Source organism: Melanerpes formicivorus, unplaced genomic scaffold (genome assembly GCF_026170545.1).
Source record: "Melanerpes formicivorus ecotype bairdi unplaced genomic scaffold, bMelFor1.0.p_v2 SCAF_40, whole genome shotgun sequence".
NCBI lineage: Eukaryota > Metazoa > Chordata > Aves > Piciformes > Picidae > Melanerpes > Melanerpes formicivorus.
This window is the reverse complement of record NW_027142392.1, coordinates 5,950,970-5,973,184: the sequence shown is the minus strand read 5'-3', so window position 1 is coordinate 5,973,184 and position 22,215 is coordinate 5,950,970. Positions and strand designations below refer to the sequence as shown.

Sequence of the window (22,215 nt, the reverse complement as noted above, 5' to 3'; positions counted from 1 at the left end):
GCTCCGACCCAGCCCCAAACACCACTAAGTGGGATTTGCAGTTTAAACAGCACAGTTAGGGATAATTAAATGGCCTAGAGCAAAAGGGAGGGGAAAAACGGTAAAAACTCCCTACTAACAGCAGACCAAAGGCAAAAAAAACATCTTTGCTCAGAAGACTTGAGATTGGACCCCTGCTGTGGAGCTCCGAGGCTACTTGTTCATTTCCCTTAGATGTCAATGCTTGGAGATTAAACCTGCTGTTAATAAACATGGGTTTGGTGGTTAGCCTTACACGATATACATCATAAATTTGCATTTAGCTGCCCTGCTGGTAGCAGCACTCCTACATATCCAATCAATGCACTTGGGTTTACTGAGGCACATCACTTCAAAGAACGTCCCTTGAGTACTGCAATGGAATTAAGAGAGTTTATTTCCTATTCAAGGTATTTTTTTAATGCAGTCTTTTATTCCCCACTGTGTATCTAATACATTCATAATACATTCATACAGAGTTGCTACTTCTGGCACAGTCATAGAGATTAGATGTCTGAAGTACTGACAGAACTTCTGCCTTTTTTTCTTTCTTTTCTTTTTCCCTAAAACCATTATCATAAAAATCTGACTTCTGACAGCTCTTATTGAGTGGGGAAAAGATAATTCATCCCAGTGTCTTCTCTTACTGTCCCCAGAACGATATTAGCATAGGATTAAGAATCATAGTATTACTGGAATATAACTCCCTATTCCAGATCTAGTCTTACCTTCTAGCAAAAGACAGAGTTTATCTTGTTTGCTGTAGGCAATCTGACGAATGGTAACATTTCTGGGAGCATCACGACTCCTCTTTTATTCAGGTACGCTGCAGCATACTTATGGCAACTAGCATGGAGGGGAGAGGGTGGGAAGAAGGGGGACATGTTCTCTGTAAGGGTGCTGTCTCCTTGTAGGTGCTGGTTATGTACCCCTGCACAGAGAGGAGTTTCAGGCAGAGGTCATAATCTTGAGAACTCATGCAACTGGATGAGGCACTTAGTGCCATAGTGATTAGATGGTGTTGGGTGATAGGTTGGACTCAATGATTTTGAAGGTCTTTTCCAACCTGGTATTTCTATATGAAGGATGGTTATTCACTTGTTACTATATCCCTTTCTCAGTGATTCTTTCCATAGAGAAGTGTGACTGAGATCTCCAAGCCAGCTTGAACTTTTTTTCCCCCTCTGCATTTACCACCATGAAACGTAACCACAATGGAGAAGATGCAGTCTTTTTCTATCTGTTCTGTATGAAATTTGTCTTGTGATTCATAAGAAGTGATTCTCAGTTTCCAACCTGCCCTCTTCCTGAAGTCTTCCTGTTCAGAGCTGATTGATAAGGGAATGCATTTTCCAGATATGCTTTATTGCTTTTTTCCTCCTTTCCCTCCTTATTTCTGAAAAGGAGCAGTGAGGGGGAAGAAGTGGTCTGTAAATGAGACATAAAAGCAGAGACTTATTGAATGATGAAAGCAGACTCAAGGGGCCTCCAGGTAAAAATCCTGTAGTTAGCATAATATCACATGCCTAAACAGCTCCTGCTCCACCACCACTATTTTTGCACCCAGAGCCAGAGGCAAGACCCTCACCAGCCAAGATACCACACAGAAGAGCTCAGCCCCAGTAAGGAAGCCCAGCCAGCACCTATGGATGGTATTGGAGTAGTCATCAATCCTGGTCCTAACAGCCGGGGGGCCACCAGGCCCCCCGGCCTTTGTTGTCACCACCACCATCACCCAGTGTGCACCATGGGCACTCACCAGCAATGAGAGGAGGATCCTCCAGCCCAGATGGGCTCAGCTTGGGGCTGCTGCCTTTCCTGGGGGGGATTAAATAGGGGAGTGGGTGGGAAGGGCCAAGTGGCCACACCTGGGGTGGGAGGAGACTCCAACAGAGCCCAGGTGCTCTGGGATTTGAGGAGGAAATAGCAGAAAATGGGGCAGGTGAGGAACTTCTAGGGTGCCAGGTAATGATAGGACTAGGGGGAGTGGGAAAAAAATAGAAATGGATAGATTCAGATTGGATGTTAGGAAGAAATTCTTCACCATGAGGGTGGTGAGACACTGGAAGAAGCTCAGGTGATAGAAGCCCCATCCCTGCGAGTGTTTAAGGCCAGGCTGGATGTGGCTCTGGGCAACCTGACCTAGTGTGAGGGGTCCTGGCCAAGGGCAGGGCGGTTGGAACTGGATGATCCTTGAGGTCCCCTCCAGCCCCAACAATTCTATGATTCTAAAACAATTTTGCAGTTTAGGCTGGATGTTAGGAAGAAATTCTCCACAGTGATTGGCCATTAGAATGGACTGCCCAGGGAGGGGGTGGAGTCACCATCACTGGAAGTGTTTAAAGAGACTAGATGAGGCACTTAGTGCCATGGTTTAGTTGATGGGATGGTGTTGGGTGATAGTGTGGACTTGATGACCTTGAAGGGTGATTCTGTGAATGATCAGGGTTGTGTTATGTTGTGGGTTCCTTGGCAGGAAACAGGACACTAATGGTAGGCTTTTTGTGCCAGGGGCAGCAATTGGATTTGTGAGATTGAGCTGTGGGGTACAAAGGGAGGGGATTCCTCTGACTGAAATGAGAGTGCTTATATATTCTTTCTCATTTAGATAAAAAATCCTCATTCTTTAGTGAATGCTGCTCTATAGGGCTTTTTAAGCACACAGAAGTCACCAAGCATATGCTCATACTCCATTATTTTGGTGGTAGGGAGAATTTAGGTAGCACTTCAGCATGAACTTGGAATCTTGAGAAAGGCACTTAAAAAGCTGTAATTAGTTACTAACTTAATTAAATGGAGTTTACCCCTTCTGTAATTTTTTTGGTCTTCTGTCTTTGCTTTGCACTGCTTGTTTCTCTTGTCCTTTCACTAACTTTTAGTGAAGGGCACTCCAAACAGAAAACACTTCTCCCTGTGAAAAACACAATTTCATATTATACTGAAGTTTGTTTTCTTCTTGTTTATAACAGCAGAGTGATATTTTCTGGGGAGCAGTGATACCTTTTGTTAGTCCGTTTACTATCATTCAAGAAAGCAGACATGCTTTCTAGTGTGCAAATCCAATTCCACATCTGGGTGTTAAGGGCCAAACTGTGGGCAGAGGACAAGTTTTACAAGTTTAAGCTGATTATGGATATTGGGAAGAAAGATTAATTGCTGCCTTTGGAGAAGAAGAGGTTGGTTTGTTGGGGGGGTTTGTGTTTTGTTTTGCTTTGTTTTTTAAAAAAGAAAAAGAAAAAAAGAGGGGGAAAAAAAGAAGCTGGTGAAGTAATTTAGTTTCTGTGAGGAAATGACTGTCTGTGTTTACACTCAAACTAGGCCACAATCTGCTTGCTAGCTTCAGACCCAACAGGCACCATGTGGTCCATGTCCAAACCATATAAATTCTCTTGTCTTCGCAGAGAGGGTGGCAACACCTAAGGTTCTTAGTGGGAATTTGGATTTTGGTGTGCAGCAGAGAGACTGAGCTCACTTGTGTGCTCAAGGGGTGTCTTGGAGGAGCGACAGGAAAGAGAAGGATTTGTGAGGAAGGATTTGGAGCCAACAGTAGTTAGAACAAAACTAACATGAATTCAATTTGTAATTTAATAAATGCATTAACAATCATGGAACTGTTTCTGTTGGAAAGGACTTCCAAGACTGTTGAGCCCAACCAGCTCTGGGGAGAACTTAGAGCAGCCTTCCAGTACCTGAGGGAGCTGCGGGAGAGCTGGGGAGGGACTTTTGACAAGGGTTGGGAGTGATAGGATGGGAGGGAGTGGATTGAAGCTGGAAGGGAGTGGATTTAGACTGGAGACTAGGAAGAAGTTCTTTCCAGTGAGGGTGGGGAGACACTGGTGCAGGTTGCCCAGGGAGGCTGTGGATGCCTCCTCCCTGGAGGTGTTGAGGCCAGGTTGGATGAGACCTTGAGCACCCTGGGCTGGTGGGGGGTGTCCCTGCCCATGGCAGGGAGGTTGGAGCTGGATGATCTTTGAGGTCCCTTCCAACCCAACCCATTCTGTGAGTCTATGAGTCTATGAATACTGCCAGGCCAGGCTGACTCTTGCCCTTTTCCTGCAAGAGTGTTACTTGCCATGGGTTAAGAGCACTCCAGAGACTCCAGGTTGCCCAGGGAGATATTTGAGACCCCATCTCTGGAGATACTCAAAGTGGAGGCTTGACAGGGCCCTGGGCAACCTGATCTAGTGGAGGATGCCCCTGATGACTGCAGCGGAGGGTTGGACTAGACAACCGGGGAGGTGGTGGAGTCACCATCATTGGAGGTGTTCAGGAGGAGACTTGATGGGGTGCTTCGTGCCATGGGTTAGTTGTTTAGGTGGGTTGGATTGGTTGATAGGTTGGACACGATGATCTTGAAGGTCTCTTCCAACCTGGTTTATTCTATTCTTCTATTCTTCTTCTTAACCTTCAGTGGTCCCTTCCAACCCAGACCATTCTATGATTCTGTTAACAGAGGTGATGGCAGCAGGATGGTGCCCATGCTGAGCTGCTGCTTCTTAATTCACTGCTATCCACTGCATGCAACTGTCACCTGCAGAATAATTTCCTTTAACACCAAAGGAGTCAGAATAAGAAGTAGGCTATTGAACTTCAGTCTGACACTCCAGAAGGTCGTATCATTGGGGAAATTAAAACTGGAGTTTGCAATTTAGAAAACCTACCTGAGCTCACTCCATGCTCCCTTATGTTTTCAGTACATCAGACACAGCATTTTGTTACATCCAATTTTAGTACAACAGCAACTGTTTTTGAAATTTCTTTGATGTGCAACTTATTTCTAGACATGACCTCTAACAAATTATACTAACCCTTCTCAATGCAGTAGGAACATTGTCATCTGCCTCTCCTACATATCTACTGTATCTGCTCACAGTGTTGTTTGCTCTTTTAATTGTTGCTTTGCATAAAAGGGTAGGTTCCACTATTGCATTAAAAAAATCATGTTAATTTATAAAAAGTCATATTTTTAAGAGTCTTCCACAGAAAAGAGCTGGGGCTGTTTCCCATTTCATTTCTAAACATGCATCATACGTGCTGAATAACTCCCTGGCCCTTTGTAATATCTGCTGGTTATTATCCTGAATGACAATGCCTGCCCACACAATGTACAGCTTGCCTTTGGAGAAACCATTAATCTTTTCATAACTGTTCTAAATGGGCTTTGATGCTCATGTTTTAGTGGAGAGAATTAAGTTCTCATCATGCATTCTTTTGTTTTCATGGCAGATCTGGTGACTGTGAATTAAATCAGTTGCTGTTGATACTCTGGAAGGTTTGTGGACTTTTTAGCTGCAAGGGCTCATTACAACCTCATGGTCAGCTTGTACACTAGGATGCACAGCTCCTTGTATCTTCAGAGCTGTTCTCCAGCAGGTCAGCTCCCACCATGTACTGAGTTTTGGGGTTATTCATGCCCATGTAGACAACTTGATTTGGGTACCAAGTCAAAATATTATGAAGCGTACTACCTGGGATTCACAGCAATCAGCAAGATTTGATAGGAGAACGGGCTGTCTGTATTTAGTACTAGTGACAGAGCATTTACCCAAGAAATAAGACATGCACATGGCTTTAGTCTAGCCTCTAGCTAATGCAGCCCTGCTCCTGTGTGAGAGTCTCCTATGCGCTATCTGGAGGAAAGTCAGGGCAGACCAAGTACTTCCATTTGTCCTCTTAATGCTGAGTCCAACCACAGGTGGTTGACGTCATTGAAAAAGCAAGGCATTACGCATAGAGTAGTTTTTTGTTGGGACTAAAGAACAAACTGCCTTCTGCTTTCTGGCCCTGTTCCCAAAATACATATAATTTTTTTTCCTACTTTGTTTATTTTTGCTGTTCAATGCAAAATGCATAAATAATCCTTGTAGCAGGGACCAAGGGATTACATTAATCCTCTCCCATTTAAGCACTGTAACTGGTAGACTACTGACAAACTGCTCCTCCTTCAGGAAACAAACCCTGCTTTTTCAGGATGCTCATTCACCTAGGGATGACAACAAAATGTTACATCTTCTGTTCATTGCCAAGGACAGCACAGCAAAAGGTGTACGTATTCAAATGGTTGTTAAAAAATTCAAGCTGCAGTATAATTATCTTGCTCAATGTTTTATTAGAGTAGCAACAAAAATCCATCACAAATTAATCTCCACAGTGGCATGCATCAAAGAAATACAAAAATGCTTCTGTTGAACAAAAATTGTTCTTCATTTTTAGGACTCCATGTATCAGCAGTACACTTCTCTGAACAATTTCACATTCGTATTAACAAATAGAATTGTAAGCCACATGCAGTGACAGAATGAGATCAGAATTACTCTGGGTAAGTGAAAAAGAAATTCCTTATAAGTCAGCAGCTCTTTAACAGTTTGTGTGAATCAAACTTCCAGGATTCAGCTCCTAAATTAAGGGATCCTGGAGTCCTAATCACTTCAGCTGAACCAAATCACTGGTGTTTGCTGTGTCACTGTATCCCAGTAGCAGTGGTGAAAATCTCTTATTGAAAAGAACAAAACATCAAAGAAACATTTCTGTCTAAAGAAGAGACAACAAAATGGTGATAGATCATGTTGAAATTTCATTGCAGGTTGTAAAAAATTGAATTGTACACAGCAGAATTCATACAGCAGTGGAAAAATAAATAAGCATATGCAGCACTGTTGAAAGAACAATTTACTTTTGTGCATTTTGCAGAACACCTTTTTAAAAAGCAACCAAGAAATATTTATGCACTTCCAAGGGCCAGGTGACTGATCCAAGCATTTGCTGTTTAGTAGGGCAGCCAAAGCAGCAGCTCCTGAAGTAGGATCAATCCTTCAATCAGTTGTATTGGATAACTGTTTATGGAGGGAAGCTAAGGAGAGCTCAGTCATTTGACTTGTGACTGAACATCTTTGACAGAAATTTTGACCTCAAAGAGGTCATGCACTAATTTGAACCAAAGTGTGTTTTTTAGAACACCTAACATTTCTCAGCTATGCCACTTACCAACACTGAAGCTCTCAACATCTCAGTGCATCAGATGGGAAGAAGCGTAGCTCCAAAAAATCAGCTGCTACAGCAGCATCTCTTCTGTTACATGTTGGGCAAATTTCCAAATAAAAATGCAGTAACAAGGAAATCTCTTACATCAAAGCCATTAGATATAGACATAGATTTCAATATTGTTACCTTTGAACTAAAGGTTGCCAAGGAATTTGTTATCTGCAAAGTATAGAAAGAGTAGCTGACATCCATTCACCTTCACTTCTAGCAAAGTTTGCTATATTATTAATAAACTCTAAATCACACAGAATTTTACACAGATGCATGCCCACTTATCTAATCTACAATATGTAGGTACAAGAAAAAAAAGTCTGCTGTTATAAATGGAAGGGCAAACACAGAAATAGGTCTTAAATCACATTAGCAAGATATCTAGCAAAGTTTCGTGGTGCCAGCTGCAGGCATCAGTACATTAGCATGGGTCTCACAAATAACATCTACAAAGGCATAGCCACAGCACATTATGAGTTAAAATCACACCTGAGCTGAAATCTGCTATTTCAGCTATTGCATTCCTGCAGCCAATTTTGCATGCATAATCATTTCTGTTTGCACAAATAAATACCAGTGTGAAATCATTAGTTTTCATTTGCTGTTCTGAGTGATGGTGCACACAAAATCAACTATGAAGATTTTAGCCCTTGATGAAATTTCACTAGGAATAAATACCTCACCTGAGCATCTGAGAAAAAACTATGGAGACAGGTGCTGAGAAAGCAGCAAGCTACTTTTTGAGCAAAAAGGCAAATAAAGGAGAGAATTTACTTTTGATGTTCTCAGTTTGTAGAGCTGTAGTTCAGTCTGTAGTCTGAAAAGGGTCAAGATAAAAGTGTGAGTTTGTGTCGCTGTTACTACACAGATACTTGGCTCAGTTCTCAGGCCGGCATGTTTTCTCTTTGCCTGCTGTTTGTCCTGGAGGTCTGCTCATTCTGAAATAAGAAAAGGACCTAGTTCTGACACCTCTGTAGAAAGTCTAGAAGGTAGGACCTTGTCTGAAAGGTCTGGATAGGTGCCTAACTGATAACAGCATTTGAAGAGTGAAAGGATTTCCAGGTGCCCAGCAGCCACCTCCTCACTCTTTCCCTCCAGTATTCACTTTGATCAGCTGTGTGCAGTGCTGACTGACTGCACACGAAGCATTTGCTCAGTCATAAACAGTACCTTGGCTTTTACTTTGAATATATCTCTTGGCTAAGTAAATATAAAAGTCCAGGTAAGATTTCTCAGATAATTTCATTTTACTGTGACAGTTGCCTTGGAGAAAATGTTGATACAGACTATGATATCTCTTCTTGATCTCCCCTTATGGTGGCAAACTGCAGCTTTAAGTAAGTGTGAACAGCAAAATGCCACAGAGCTCTGTAATTACACATCAAGCGTGTATGTCACTCCTACAGTATTGTATTTGTGGAACATGATTGCTAGATACTAACATATAGAATAACATTGGTATTCTTCACTTTCAATTCTTGAACCCTGGTCAGCTTTACCTGTTTGACTGCCATGTGACTGACTCTGGCATTGTATTTTTTCTTTGCTATTTTAAAAGCAGCAGAATCTGGACAGCCCCCTTCCAGCTGTGTGGGTGTTCAGATACCACAGTGATGAAGCATCTGCACAGAAACAGACCCCACTGCATGTGTCTGGTGGCCTGTGCTACCCAGGCAGAAAAGCTGGCAAGCCTCAGCCCTCCAGTAACTAAGATCCCCAATGCAGAGGGTTTAGAAAATGCTGCAACACAGCCTGCTTGGATCCAGCCGAAGGGCTCTGCCCCAGCCAAAGGTCTGCCAGCTCCTGTGCTTCATGGGATGGGATGCCCACAGGTGTGGTGTTCAGCTTGGTTTTAAAACTGACTTGCCATAATTTACCTGAAAAGTCACAAGAAGCAGGATGCTCCCTTGGTTTCTCTCCCTATGCTTGCCAAAATGAAAGGTAAGTGCTGATGGAAATGAAAGGTAAAACAGCTTTCTGGTGGAAGTTTGTCATGTTTGTACTTTTGATTAGAAACATATTGCTGTTGGCTCTTTCCATGCCCTGCCATCATTCAACTGAGTTAGGACACACCTGTGGAGCACTGCAAGTTAAAACAGGACTCAAAGCAAGGATGCCTATGGAGCAGGACACAAGGCTGTTTGCTTCCTCCTTGCCATCCAGACAATATTGAACAGAGGCTTTTGGATACATCAGACATGGGTTCAAATACAAAATTAAACCTAAGGTCTATCACGGTATTTTCAGCTCTCTCTTTACGCTTGCAAATATGGCTGAACACAAGTGAAAGCAGTGAGAAGCTGTGGTGACTCTCTTCTGGCAAACACTTTATGTATCCTGAAGTATTCTAATGGATAACCTCTAACAAATGATAGAACTGTCATTATTCATTGAATTTCCCTCTTTTCCCTGGACATTATCTATGCTGAATCTATAACCCTCCTGTAACAGTTTGAGACACAATTACTATTGAACCAAGATAAAATTAACTGGCAAAAGCCTGTCCAATACTCTTCAATAGCTGTCAAGTTCTGACAGGATTCGGTACTAGCTGAGACTTCCATTTCAATCAGTGCATTTTCTATAAACTAGCTGGTTAAAAAATGAGTAAGGTTTTTTTTTTTCTCATTTTCTACTCACTTTTAATTTTGTTTATTCTCTGCTGCAAATTCATTGAATGGTCTTCCTATTCTGTGCTGTTCAAAGCTTTTAAAAAGAAGCAGAGGGGGGAAGATTTTAGGGTCTTTGCCATCAGCTGTCTGATTATGATGCTCACAAGTAGAATGGGTTGGAACTAGATGATCCTTGTGGTCCCTTCCAACCCTGACTGATACTATGATATTAACTGCACTTCTGCGGGGTGAGGGAGTGGGTAATGGTGAGTAATTCTTGTCATCAGCAGCGGTTCCAGCTGCTGTCTGGTGGCCTCCACTGGTACTGCCCAGTGCAGCCACACAGGAGGGCAGTTGCTCTCCTTGCCTCTCACCTTCACTGGGAGCATCAGCTATTGCCCCACTCTGCATCTGTGGAGGTGTCCTGGGCAGCCTTGCTTTTTGAGAACATAGATATCACACTTTGGCCAATGCATGAGACAAAGGATTTGGACATTGCAGTGAAGACAGCTCACCTGCTTAAAGTTATGTTGAGTGCTGGGCTCAGTCACACTTAGTATATTCCTCACACTCCCTAAGAGGCTGCTTTTTCTTCCTGAATGCAAACAGATGTGGAGAGATACTTGGTGACTCCTGCAATTCTTTGAGCAGAAATGCTTTTACATTCCATACAGTTGGTGAGAACAGAGCATCCAAAAGTTTTATATGACCAGGTGCTCAGGACACAGTGGGTCTCAGGGCTGAAAATGAGAAGAAGCAAATTGAGAAAGAAATATTTTTCATTCTCATGTAATTTGTAAAAGAAAATGAAAAGCAAGGCCTCTCTGTGATTCATCTGTATTGTAAGATCTAAGTACCATAGAGGTTTCCAAACAGCATTTAAGTAGTACTGTGGAAAAAAAGAAGCATGGTGAAAACAGTAATATGCATGCAGAAGAGAGCTGAGGTAGAGAGATGTGCCACAAGTGGGGATGGTGCAGGTAGCATGGAAATGAATATGGCTTTTGGCGCTCTAAGGACCAGAGTGCTAGTATGGGGGGAGATTCACGTCTTCTCTTACTTCCAGCTGCATGGTTGCACCAGGCTAGTTAAACCCAAGCTGGAACCAGGGGTTGAAGCACAAGAAAATATCCCATTGTCCTCCTGCAGGTAGCTAGAGCATGTCCAGGAGGAAGCACTGAACTCAGAAGCCAATGACCCTTTCCTTCCAGAGACATGTGTGAGGCACCATGCCCAAACTCTACTTTCTGATGCTTCACAATTGCTCTCTGCTCCTCCAAGGCTAAGGCTTATCCTACCTCTTTCCCTGAATCCTCCTCACACGCCTCATGCTCGGTACAAGGCACTTTCAGAGCACCATTTTGCAGAACTGGGCAGTTCTCCCTCCCAAACATGTCCTGTTCAGTCACATATCACCTGTCACTGCCAGCTTTCTCTGGTTCTTTACGGCACTCTTACATCCAAACTCTAGCCCAGCACAGCCCTGTACACACAAACATGCTCTGGTTCATGAGGACTCTACACCAAATATTATAATGTATTAACTCTTACCTCAGATGACAAACACGTATCACCAAGGGACAATTTTGTAGAGGACAGATAGCTGTTGGTGACAGTGATATCTTCCAGCTCAGTGCATTGATCAGACTCTTTGATGACATTATAATTCAGGGCCACACTATAATTAGCTGGTTTCTTCTCCCGTTTCTGCTGGCAGTTGCAGAGTTTCCTGAAGGCTGCTCTGAATTTCTGGGACATGAGATTGTAAATTACAGGGTTGATGGCACTGTTTAAATAAATACAGATTCTGCAGAATAGCAGGAACCAGTTTTCTTGAAATGGGCTGGAGAGAAAGGAATTGACCACGACCAGTGTGCGGTAGGGCATCCACAGAAATGCAAATAGGATCACAACCACAGCCAGCATCTTGGTAACCTGGAGGAACACAGAGATAAACAGAATTGGGGCAGAAGGTTAGTACCCATCCTGAAAGGAGCATACGCATTCCTCTCTAAGGGCCAAAGCAAAACTGTGGTGAGACTCCAGCTGCAAGTTTCTGATCAGTGTCTGATTCAGAGAAGTTTTCTACAGTAAGAAGAACATAAAAACGTGGCTCAAATTTCTACCTATTTCTTGTTAAATAACCCTTTCCAGGTGACAAGCCAGTAAGCTAATAGTTGCAGGCCCTAGACTTTGCAACATCTCAAGCTTGCAGGAGATATTAATTCAAAGGGGGGGGGGGGGGGAAATGTCTAAAGTAATTGTTTCCAATCACATTCTATCTCCTTCTTTAGGAGAGGATAGTCTGTAGTATAGTCTGTAGAGTAACTGAATTTGCTGGGCACCTGGAAAGAGTAATTTAATAAAAACTAGGAGGAATTTGGAGTTTGGGTTTTTTTGTCCTTCCTACTTTAGAAAACCTTTCTAAATCAAATGCTGATCAGAAACTCCCCAGCTGGAGTCTGAGCATAATTTTGGTCTGTAGAGTAATTGAACCTGAAGCCTATATAGATTGTCTACTTTAATAGCCACCACGAAAGAATTTCCAAAAGCCAGAAATAATGGGGGGGTGAGGGGGAAAGAAATAATTTCTGTTCCTCAAATCCTCAATATTTAATTAGATCTTCATTATCTGATGTTTACTCTTAAATGACAAAGTTTACAGAGCCAGTAGAAAAGGGACTATCAATGACTTGATTATTATAAGAACTTAAAAGCAGTTTGTAAATTTGTTTTGAACAAAAGAAGGCACAGTGAGGTGTGACAGTGGGACGTTATGGTGGCATAGCCTCCTCTGACTCAGGAGATGACTTTGTTAACTGTGTGTGCATGAACATTGGCACTGATTTTAGGGAGCTATGACTGATTATTTTGGTTGTATTTGTTTTACTGTTTGCCTTTCATCTTGACCTAAGACTGTTGCTGCCTGCTGACAGACTGGTGTGCCCAGGCAGCCAAGAGGGCCAATGGCATCCTGGCCTGCATCAGGAACAGTGTGGCCAGCAGGAGCAGGGAGGTCATTCTGCCCCTGTATACTGCACTGGTTAGGCCACACCTCGAGTACTGTGTCCAGTTCTGGGCCCCTCAGTTTAGGAAGGATGTTGACTTGCTGGAACGAGTCCAGAGAAGGGCAACGAAGTTAGTGAGGGGTTTGGAACACAGCCCTATGAGGAAAGACTGAGGGAGCTGGGGTTGCTCAGCCTGGAGAAGAGGAGACTCAGGGGTGACCTTATCACTCTCTACAACTACCTGAAGGGGGGTTGTGGACAGGCGGATGATGGTCTCTTCTCCCAGGCAGCCAGTACCAGAACAAGAGGACACAGTCTCAGGCTATGCCAGGGAAGGTTCAGGTTGGATGTTAGGAAGAAGTTCTATACAGAAAGAGTGATTGCGCTTTGGAATGGGCTGCCCAGAGAGGTGGTGGAGTCGCCGTCATTGGAGGTGTTCAGGAGGAGACTTGATGGGGTACTTGGTGCCATGGGTTAGCTGTTTGGGTGGGTTGGATTGGTTGATGGGTTGGACGTGATGATCTTGAAGGTCTCTTCCAATCTGGTTTGGTTTATTCTGTTTATTCTATTCTAAAATTCTTTTTACCTTTGCTTTCTCCCTTACGGAAAGGCTGGGGGAGCTGGGTCTCTTTAGCTTGGAGGAGACTGAGGGGTGACCTCATTCATGTTTGTAAATATGTGAAAGTCTAGTGTCAGGAGGATGGAGCCAGGCTCTAATGACAGGACAAGGAGCAATGGGTGCAAGCTGGAGAAGAAGAGGTTCTATGTGAACTTAAGGAAAAACTTTTTCACTGTGTGGGTGTTGGAGCTCTGGAGCAGGCTGCCCAGAGAGGTTGTGGAGTCTCCTCTGGAGACATTCAAAATCTGCCTGAATGCATTCCTGTGTGACCTGCTGTAGGTGGTCCTTCTCTGCACGGTATTGGACTCGATGATCTTTCGAGGTCACTTCCAACCCATAACATTCTGTGATTGTGATTTCTTCTTTGTGGATACCTGAAGGTATGCTTCAATGAAACAGATACTCCTGTAAGCACAGGGTACATTCTGGCTATATTTGGGTTAGAATTCCATTGCTTGCAGAAAGGATAGATGTAGATCTACACACTGGCCACAACAACCCCATGCAGTGCTACAGGCTGGGGTCAGAGTGGCTGGAAAGCAGCCAGGCAGAAAGGGACCTGGGGGTTGATAATAGGCTGAACATGAGCCAGCAGTGTGCCCAGGTGGCCAAAAAGGCCAAGGGCATCCTGGCCTGTATCAAGAACAGTGTGGCCAGCAGGAGCAGGGAAGTCATTCTGCCCCTGTACTCAGCACTGGTTAGGCCACACCTTGAGTACTGTGTCCAGTTCTGGGCCCCTCAGTTTGGGAAAGATGTTGAGTTGCTGGAACATGTCCAGAGAAGGGCAACAAAGCTGGTGAGGGGTTTGGAGCACAAGCCCTATGAAGAGAGGCTGAGGGAGCTGGGGTTGCTTAGCCTGGAGGAGAGGAGGCTCAGGGGAGACCTTCTTGCCCTCTACAACTACCTGAAGGGAGGTTGTAGCCAGGTGGGGGCTGGTCTCTTCTCCCAGGCAACCAGCACCAGAACAAGAGGACACAGTCTCAAGCTGCACCAGGGGAGGTTTAGGCTGGATGTTAGGAAGAAGTTCTTCATAGAAAAAGTGTTTGGCCATTGGAATGGGTTGCACAGGGAAGTGGTGGAGTCACTATCATTGGAGGTGTTTAGGAAGAGACTTGATGGGGTGCTTGGTGCCATGCTTTAGTTGATTAGATGGTGTTGGATGATAGGTTGAACTCGATGATCTCAAAGGTCTCTTCCAACCTGGTCTATTCTATTCTATTCTATTCTATTCTATTCTATTCTATTCTATTCTATTCTATTCTATCCTATCCTATCCTATCCTATCCTTAGACCAATAAAAGTTTCATTCATGCCAGTTGTAGGTATGTATTTTAGTTTGAAGTTATGAAAGAGTATACCAGATAACTCATTGTATTGAAAGCCTTCCATCTCACTACCTAAGGGATCTATTTTCTTCTAGCTATCTAGAAAAACACAGACACATATAAGCCAACTTGTTGATTTTGTTATAGATATTATGATAATGTGCAAATGGATGCTTTTTAATCTGTTGATCTTTAAATGTACCTATTAAAAAGGTACAATTTTATCTTATAATTCTTCTCCCTTCACCCTGACTTTTTATTTTCATATAGCTGTTTTTAGGAAAAGTGAAAAATAAGACTGAAAAATATGATCTCATTTTTTGTCACTTGACTGATACATTTTCTCATGACTACTAGACTGCTCTTCATGTTTGCAGTGCATGATCATCACAACAGAGCAGAATGAAAATGTGAATGTCTCAGGTAGGTAAAAGGATGAATTTTCCTCATCTCTGAACCACTTTTAAAAGGACTTGTCCTATGAACATGGCTTCATGGAGCGACGTGGCCCAGTACTGACCTGCTCTGGCTGAGGAAGACTCAAGAATTTTCACCTGCTGCCTCTCCTCTCTCCAGCTCGGCTCCAGCCTGTACCTCCAAATTGAGCACATCCATTCCACTGAGAATAATCATTCATCATGTAAAATGGCCCACATTTAAAGGAAGAAAGTAAGCATTTGTGGAGCTTGGGCTAACAATGGGGCTGAGCCCAACTAATAGATGTGCTGCATCATCTCTGGCATTCAGTGGATAATAGACTACACAGGCATCAGAGTCCTTTGCTCAGTGCTCAGCAGGAGACTCCTGTTATCATACCTACTGATCCTTGGCAATTTATATTTCTTCTGAGCATGTCTTTAACTAACAATTGCTCAGAGAATTACTTAGAATGACACAGCTGTCATTTTGAATCCTGAATTGAACTTAGAGGCAAATTAATCTTACTGTCAGGAAGAGGATATTTTAGAGTCACACAATTAATACATTACAGCAATGAGGAAAGGCTGTTACTCTTTAAGTGGCTGCATTCTATACGCCTCAAAGACATACATGTATGCAGTGTGCAAACTATTAATTGAATGCATGTATACTGGCAGCTTGATGTGTATTTTCCTTCTGTCTAACACCACTAGCTTGTACTGCTGTCATGTTCAGCTTATTGGGGATGTGATTTAACAAGATCTTAGAACTGGCTTTTAGCACCATATAAAAAGATACTATGATCACAGCACGAAGTGCCCTGATCTGAGACCAATCCAGGGCAGGTCAATTGCAGGTTCAAATGTGTTTAAAAATGCCAGTAGACTTCATGCCTTGAAGCACTCAGACTCCGCTAAGTCCTGGTCTTGACCTACACTGAAGACAAAGTATTGCGTGAGTGCAGCTAAAAAAGAAATCCTCTTCTCACCTCCCTTCTTTGGGCTGGCCCCAAAATTGAGGGTGTGGTCCATATCACACTGCTGGTCCAACTGACAAAGAAGCACTTCTATGAAGAGCTGGTTTCCAGTTTGCTAAGCTTGTGTATTCATATGCTGCAATGGAGTCTACTGTCAGTGCAAGAGAAGAGGCAGAAGCATGGCCCACAGATGGCGCCTCTTTAGTGGCATCTCCAAGTGGTTCAGTCAGTGCAAAACAGTGAGGAGGATTCATAATTTTAACTTGTCTGCAGTGCATGTTCTCCCAAAGCTGCCAAAAGTACAAAATCTGTCACAAGCCCTCTATTGCCAGGCAGCAATTCAGTTACCTGATCCATCTGACCAGTAGCAGTCATATCTCTGAGACCGACTGCGAGGCACTGAGTTGAAACAATTATTTATGTGTTGATAAATGCTCCCTACGCTGGCTGCAGGTGCAGTGGATTTTCACCACCAGCTACTTTAGAGCATGGCCAACGTGCAAATGACAGGAGCTCTTACAGAGTGCTCTGGCACTACTCACTTTGTCTCCAGTGTGACCAGAATCCCACTGCAGGCTGAGGCACTCATCATGGCTCCTGATACAAAGACAATGCAATTCCACCTTGAACTTTTTCACACCTAAATTTACCTTTATGGATGAATGTAGCTTCTAAACACAGGATTTAAGCCAAATCTACTTTCTTATCCACACTAAAAACCATTGGAATGGGTGGGGCTGCACAGAAGTAGCTTAGAGGAAAGTTTGGCCCACTTTACTTAAGTAAACTGCCATAACCTTTTCCAAATCACTTCATATGAAAGGTAATGTGAGGAACAAGCTCACTGCTAAATTTCAAATGCAACCAGTTTATCATAAAATAAAGGTAAAACAGCACTGGGTGCATAGCAGGTTTGCTAGAGGCAGCACCATAACAACATGAGTTGAACTTATATAGATGTCAAACATACATATTCATACCTTTCCCCAGTAGCTCTCACCCTTCTCCATCAGGGCTGGGACAAAACCTGCACTTTTGACCTGGCCAATCTCCAGACATGTCAGCACCTCACCTTTCTCTCCCAAAACACAAGGATGGAACCCCACACAGTATAGACCATGACCAACCAATCAGCCCAAAGATTGAACCCTACAGTCCCCAGCAATTCCCTTTGCAAAAGCCAAATATTGCAATTTCTTACAGTATCTAAACATCATTTGGGATGGGGACAATTAGTTGATGTCAGGTGAGTGATAAGAGGACAAACCTTTTTAAGAACCTGCTTTTTTAGTACCTGTAACTAACCATACACCAAAGCTTCCTGAAAGCAGTGGCCCTAGCAGCCTCATTCATTACTCAGTTGAAGGCAAACACACACTAACTGCTCTTTTCCTGGGGACATGCTTTCAGCTAATCCATTTTCATACCAGTTTCAAGTATACTTTGAATGCTAGCAAAGAGAAGAGAATGTGTTCTTGGCTGCATGCAACATCAAGCCCCATCTTTTGGTTTCTGAGTATGCTCTGGGAAATATTTCCAATGTTTTTCCCTAAACAGATTCCCAATATTCTACTTCTAAACTAGTATTCTGCTCTTCCTTGCTGCTTTGAAACCTTGTCACTCTAAGGAAGATACATTTTCATTACCATGGCAATCACATTTTGGTAGTTGCTTCCTTCTCCTTTGAATACTAATCTTTCTTAGACTGATAGATTAAAGAATAGTCATAGTTGCTGAGTTACTGTGCACAGAATCACTCTGGTGTTTTAAATGCATCTAATGGTTGGACTTGATGATCTATGAGGTCTTTTCCAACCTTATAGATTCTATGATTCTATGAATAGTATCTTTCTTGTGCTTGGTGGTGTTCATTGGAATATACAGAGATTGTATATGCCACTATGATTTTGTAATCCAAAAAAACATGTTCAATGAGGAAGAAGGTTAAATAAATAAAAGGATTAAAGTCCTGTGATAGCAACATCCCAAGTGAAACCATGCAGTATGATGGAGGACTTAATGCAAGTCCTACAAATGTTATCTTGCATTGCAGCAGGAATCTATGCTTACTCTGCTGTGAGAGAAGAGAATCACAGAATGCTGGAGGTTGGAAGGGACCTCCAGTGATCCCCAAGTCCAAACACCCTGCCAAAGCAGGATCACTGAAGGGATCTTATTAATATCTGAAGGGTGGGAGTCAAGAAGAAGAAACTAGTTTCTTTTTAGTGGTGTCCTGTGATATAACAATGGGCAATGGATACAAACTACAATACAAGAAGTTCCACCTCAACATGAAGAAAAACTTCTTTACCCTAAAGGTGACAGAGCTCAGAAAGGTTGTGGAATCTCCTTCTCTAAAGACTTCCAAGACTTGTCTGGATGTATTTCTGTGTGACCTGCCTTAGGTGACCCTGCTTTGGCAGGGATGTTGGACTTGATGATCTTCAGAGGTCCCCCCACCCCCTACCATTCTATGATTCCATTATTATGTTTCCCCCAAATCAAGTCTGTCTTTTGCCCATGACCATAACTGGTGAGCAAGACCTCCCTGTGCTTTTCTCCACCCACAAGATTTTTATTGGCTCATGGTCCTTTGGATGACATTCAATCCTTCTTGCCAACACACGTAGTTTTTTCCCTAGTTCTATGACAGCAATTACAGTTTCCCAGTGCTTCTTGAGGTCCAGGATTCCTTACACATTCAAATATGTTTTATGTTGTGCAGCTCCAAATTCATAGTCTGTATTTTCTGGTGAGTGAGTAGAAACCAACTTCAGTTCACTGTTGCAGGACCTGTGATCATCCATCCATATGATCATACAGTTACTAAATAAATCTTAATGTTGAATTTTCATTGAATTTTCATTGAAGTTTCCTCTTTGGCTCTGAATCAAGTAAATGGGACTTTGAAATCTATGGATTCAAGAGACACTCCTGATCATTATATCATCTTCTAATCATTTTGACCCTTCCTCTGCTAAGCTTTGAAGTTTCAGCTCCTGTGACTTGGGTTCAGCTAAAGGGTGTTGGGAAATTTTGCTTTCTCAACTTCCTTCCTATTGAACTTGAAGAAATGTGTACAGCAGAACCATTTCATTCTGTTCTCTCAGGCTCAAACTGGTTTTAAAATGATGCTGAGCATGAAATCAAGCATCCATAATAAAGTGATACTGATTTTCTTCTGCTGCTAAATAATGGACAAAGAAAAACAAAACTAAACACTTCTAATCTGACTGTTAGCTATAACTGAGCACACTTAATGAAATATAACCTAGCCCACAAGTTTCAGTTGTGCATTTCAAAGCACGGTTTTAGAGCTCTTGTGAGCACTGGATGCTCCAGCAGGTAGCTCAGCTAACCTTTGAGGTCAGCACCACCTCTGTAATAAGGGACAACAGTCCCTCTCATTAAACAGCAGCAATTTACATCAAATATAAAGTTCAACCCATCACAGAAGGGGGGGAACTCAGCATGTTTGAAAAGGTCCACAGCTTGGTTTTGCTTCCTGCAGGGACTGCGCAGCACAGGGAGGTAGAAGCATCCTGCTTGGCAAAGTGACCCTCCAGGCTGCTGAGCAGTGGCTGCTGAGGGGTGTAAGCCAAGTCATTCAGCATGCAGCGCTGCTTCCCAACTCTCACATCCCACTGCCTGACTCAGCTGGACCCTTCTCCTGAGAGCCAGCTGTGAATCATAGTATCACAGAACATCAGGGGTTGGTAGGGACCTTGAAAGATCATCCAGTCCAATCCCCCTGCCAGGGCAATGCACCCTGCATTTCTCAGCACTGCACCCAACTGTGCTACCTGCTGCATGCTGTGTGAGTACCAGGCAGTATGGTTTATTGCAAGTAACCATAAAACTACATTCTACTTGTGTATCTACACATTGTAGCATACATGTTTCACAATATAAACAGAAGCTAGTCAAGCCTATGTCCCTGTTTTGAGCCATCAGTGCATAAAAGCATTTTATGAAGGAGAAGAATAACCAATACACTTAGGATTTCCAAACCACTTTTATACAGAATTTGAGGCAGGAAAAGTAACAAATTAACTACATTTGCAGAATGACACAGTGCCTTAGATGGGACAAAAGCCTCAAGTCTCCTAAAATCCCAAGTTAGTTCCTTCTCTTCAGATTTCACAAATAGCTCAAGAGTCACTTTGTGTATTTGACAGGACAATATAAAACACTGCAGTTAATAATGTTTTATTCTCTATTCTTCCCAATTGTTGGTTGTTTTTTTTATGTAGGAAATTAAATATAAGTTTTTTTTTAGCCCTTGAGGTATATAATAATGAACAGGAAAGGAAAAAAGCAACACATATTGATATGCCTGTGTATACATATCCTAGAATTTCAGTCTGACTACCTAGCAAAAAAGGGAGGGTATATTTTAACCCCTTCCACAAGTTTAGACCAAGTGATCTATAAACCAAGGGAGTTTTGGATTTTAGAAAGCCATTTCAAACTGCTGTTCCTACCTGCCTTCGAGAAGCAACAGTGCTATTGAAACTTCTGTTAGTCATCTTGGAATTCACAGGCTTGCTGTGGTGAGCCACGTCATTCCTCCATGTCTTAGAGTTTTCTTTTGGGTCCGAAGGCATGGGGTTCAGAAACAGTATTCTAGCAATCAGGACATAGAGGACAGTCGCCAACACCACTGGCACAACATAAAATATGCCAAAGTCCATCATGTAGATAGGAGAGTAATAGCTCCTGGACACTTTATAGCCACAGGACACAGCAGTAGTGTCTTTGTAGACTACTGTATTAAGGTCTAGCAAGAAAAACCAGAGCATACAGTATACGGAAGTGAAAGCCCAAACAAAAAGAATGATCTTTTTGGCTCTTGAAAAAGTGCACAGGAATTGAGCTTTGATTGGGTGGCAGATGGCTATGTATCTCTCAATGGTGAAGGCAGTGATGGAAAAAGATGAAGCATTGATCCCTAGGTACTGGAGATAAGTAATGCAGAGACACCCCACATAGCCATATACCCAGGATCTGTACAGGCTTTCTGTGATATTTGGTAGTCCTGCAGCCACAAGCACCATGAGATCAGCCACAGCCAGACTCACTAGATAGCAGTTAGTGGGAGTTCTCATGTGTTTGGTTCTGAGGACCACCAAAACCACCATGATGTTGCCCACGATGCCCAGTCCGCAGATAAGGAGGACCAAGAGGATGGTAACCACTTGGTATTCAGCTGTAACAATCTCCTGGCTCGTCAGCAGCAGCTCAGTTTGGTTCTGCTCCTCCCTTGTACCATTCTCCATCTTCATCAGCCCACTGCTGCTTCTGCCCAGCACTTGGTCTCAGCACGTGTTCTCCATGGTTCCCTGCAAAGGGGTGAGTGGAGCAGAGCATGGGTGAGTTGTAGCCCCAGAACACATTCTCCATGTAGTCACAGTCCCATTCCTGTACTGTCCTCCACTCCCCCAAAAGCACCTGGACTTTCGGTCTTTGTAAGTTCAACTACCAGAGACAGGTTAATCCCTCTAAGACTCCAGCTCATTTGCACAGGTGAAAAAGCTATTTTCTGACAGCCGGGTTGAGGCATTCATGAAAGCACAGCCTGTGGAGATGGGAGTCCTGCCTGCAGAGGAGGCGGTGCAGAGAAAGCAGAGCTGCACTTCCAGCTGGCTAGAGAACGGCACGGGACTGAGCAGATGCAGCCCAGGCAGACTTCAGCATCACCGCTTTCCAGGAGGAGTCACAATTTACCGAGGGTGGAGACAACAGCGGGAGGTGAAAGGATTTGTGAAGCCCCACAGGTCTTCTGGTTCAAGCTGCTTTCCCTCTGTTTTCAGATGTCTATTTCACATATCGATCACATCGATCCACCCTGGCAAAGGGCAGATTGACTGGCAACAAAAATACACCAATTTCTAAAACTCTGACTTCCTCCATGTCCTGTCCTTGTGAAAGTGATGGTAATTTACAATTGCCTCCTGCTTTGTAGGGAGCTGTAAGAGTCCCTTCAGAGCTTACAGATTCGTATCACAGCTTTTGAAAGCAGCAGGAAAAATTGACTGTCTTTACTGCATAGACAATTATCTTCAAAACCTCTCTTTCTATTGCTGTCATCACTCCTGAGCCCCTTCAGCTCTTTTTTGGGATTGTAGCAGAGCAACAATATAACCATCAGAGCACGAATTGCTTCTTAATGAGATCAGTCACACACATGTGCACACACACACAC

At 43.1% G+C, this 22,215-nt stretch overlaps 1 protein-coding gene across 1 annotated transcript; it reads right to left on the bottom strand.

Moving 5' to 3' along the window:
- Window positions 1-10,317: 10,317 nt before the first annotated feature.
- On the bottom strand, window positions 10,318-21,461 carry TRHR (thyrotropin releasing hormone receptor). Its single transcript, XM_068158501.1, has 3 exons — window positions 20,495-21,461; window positions 11,214-11,597; window positions 10,318-10,402 (listed from the first exon to the last, which is right to left on the bottom strand). Exons 1-3 carry the CDS (start codon window positions 21,293-21,295, stop codon window positions 10,397-10,399), a joined length of 1,191 nt encoding a protein of 396 aa, XP_068014602.1. The 5' UTR covers window positions 21,296-21,461; the 3' UTR covers window positions 10,318-10,396.
- Between the last annotated feature and the right edge of the window lie 754 nt (window positions 21,462-22,215).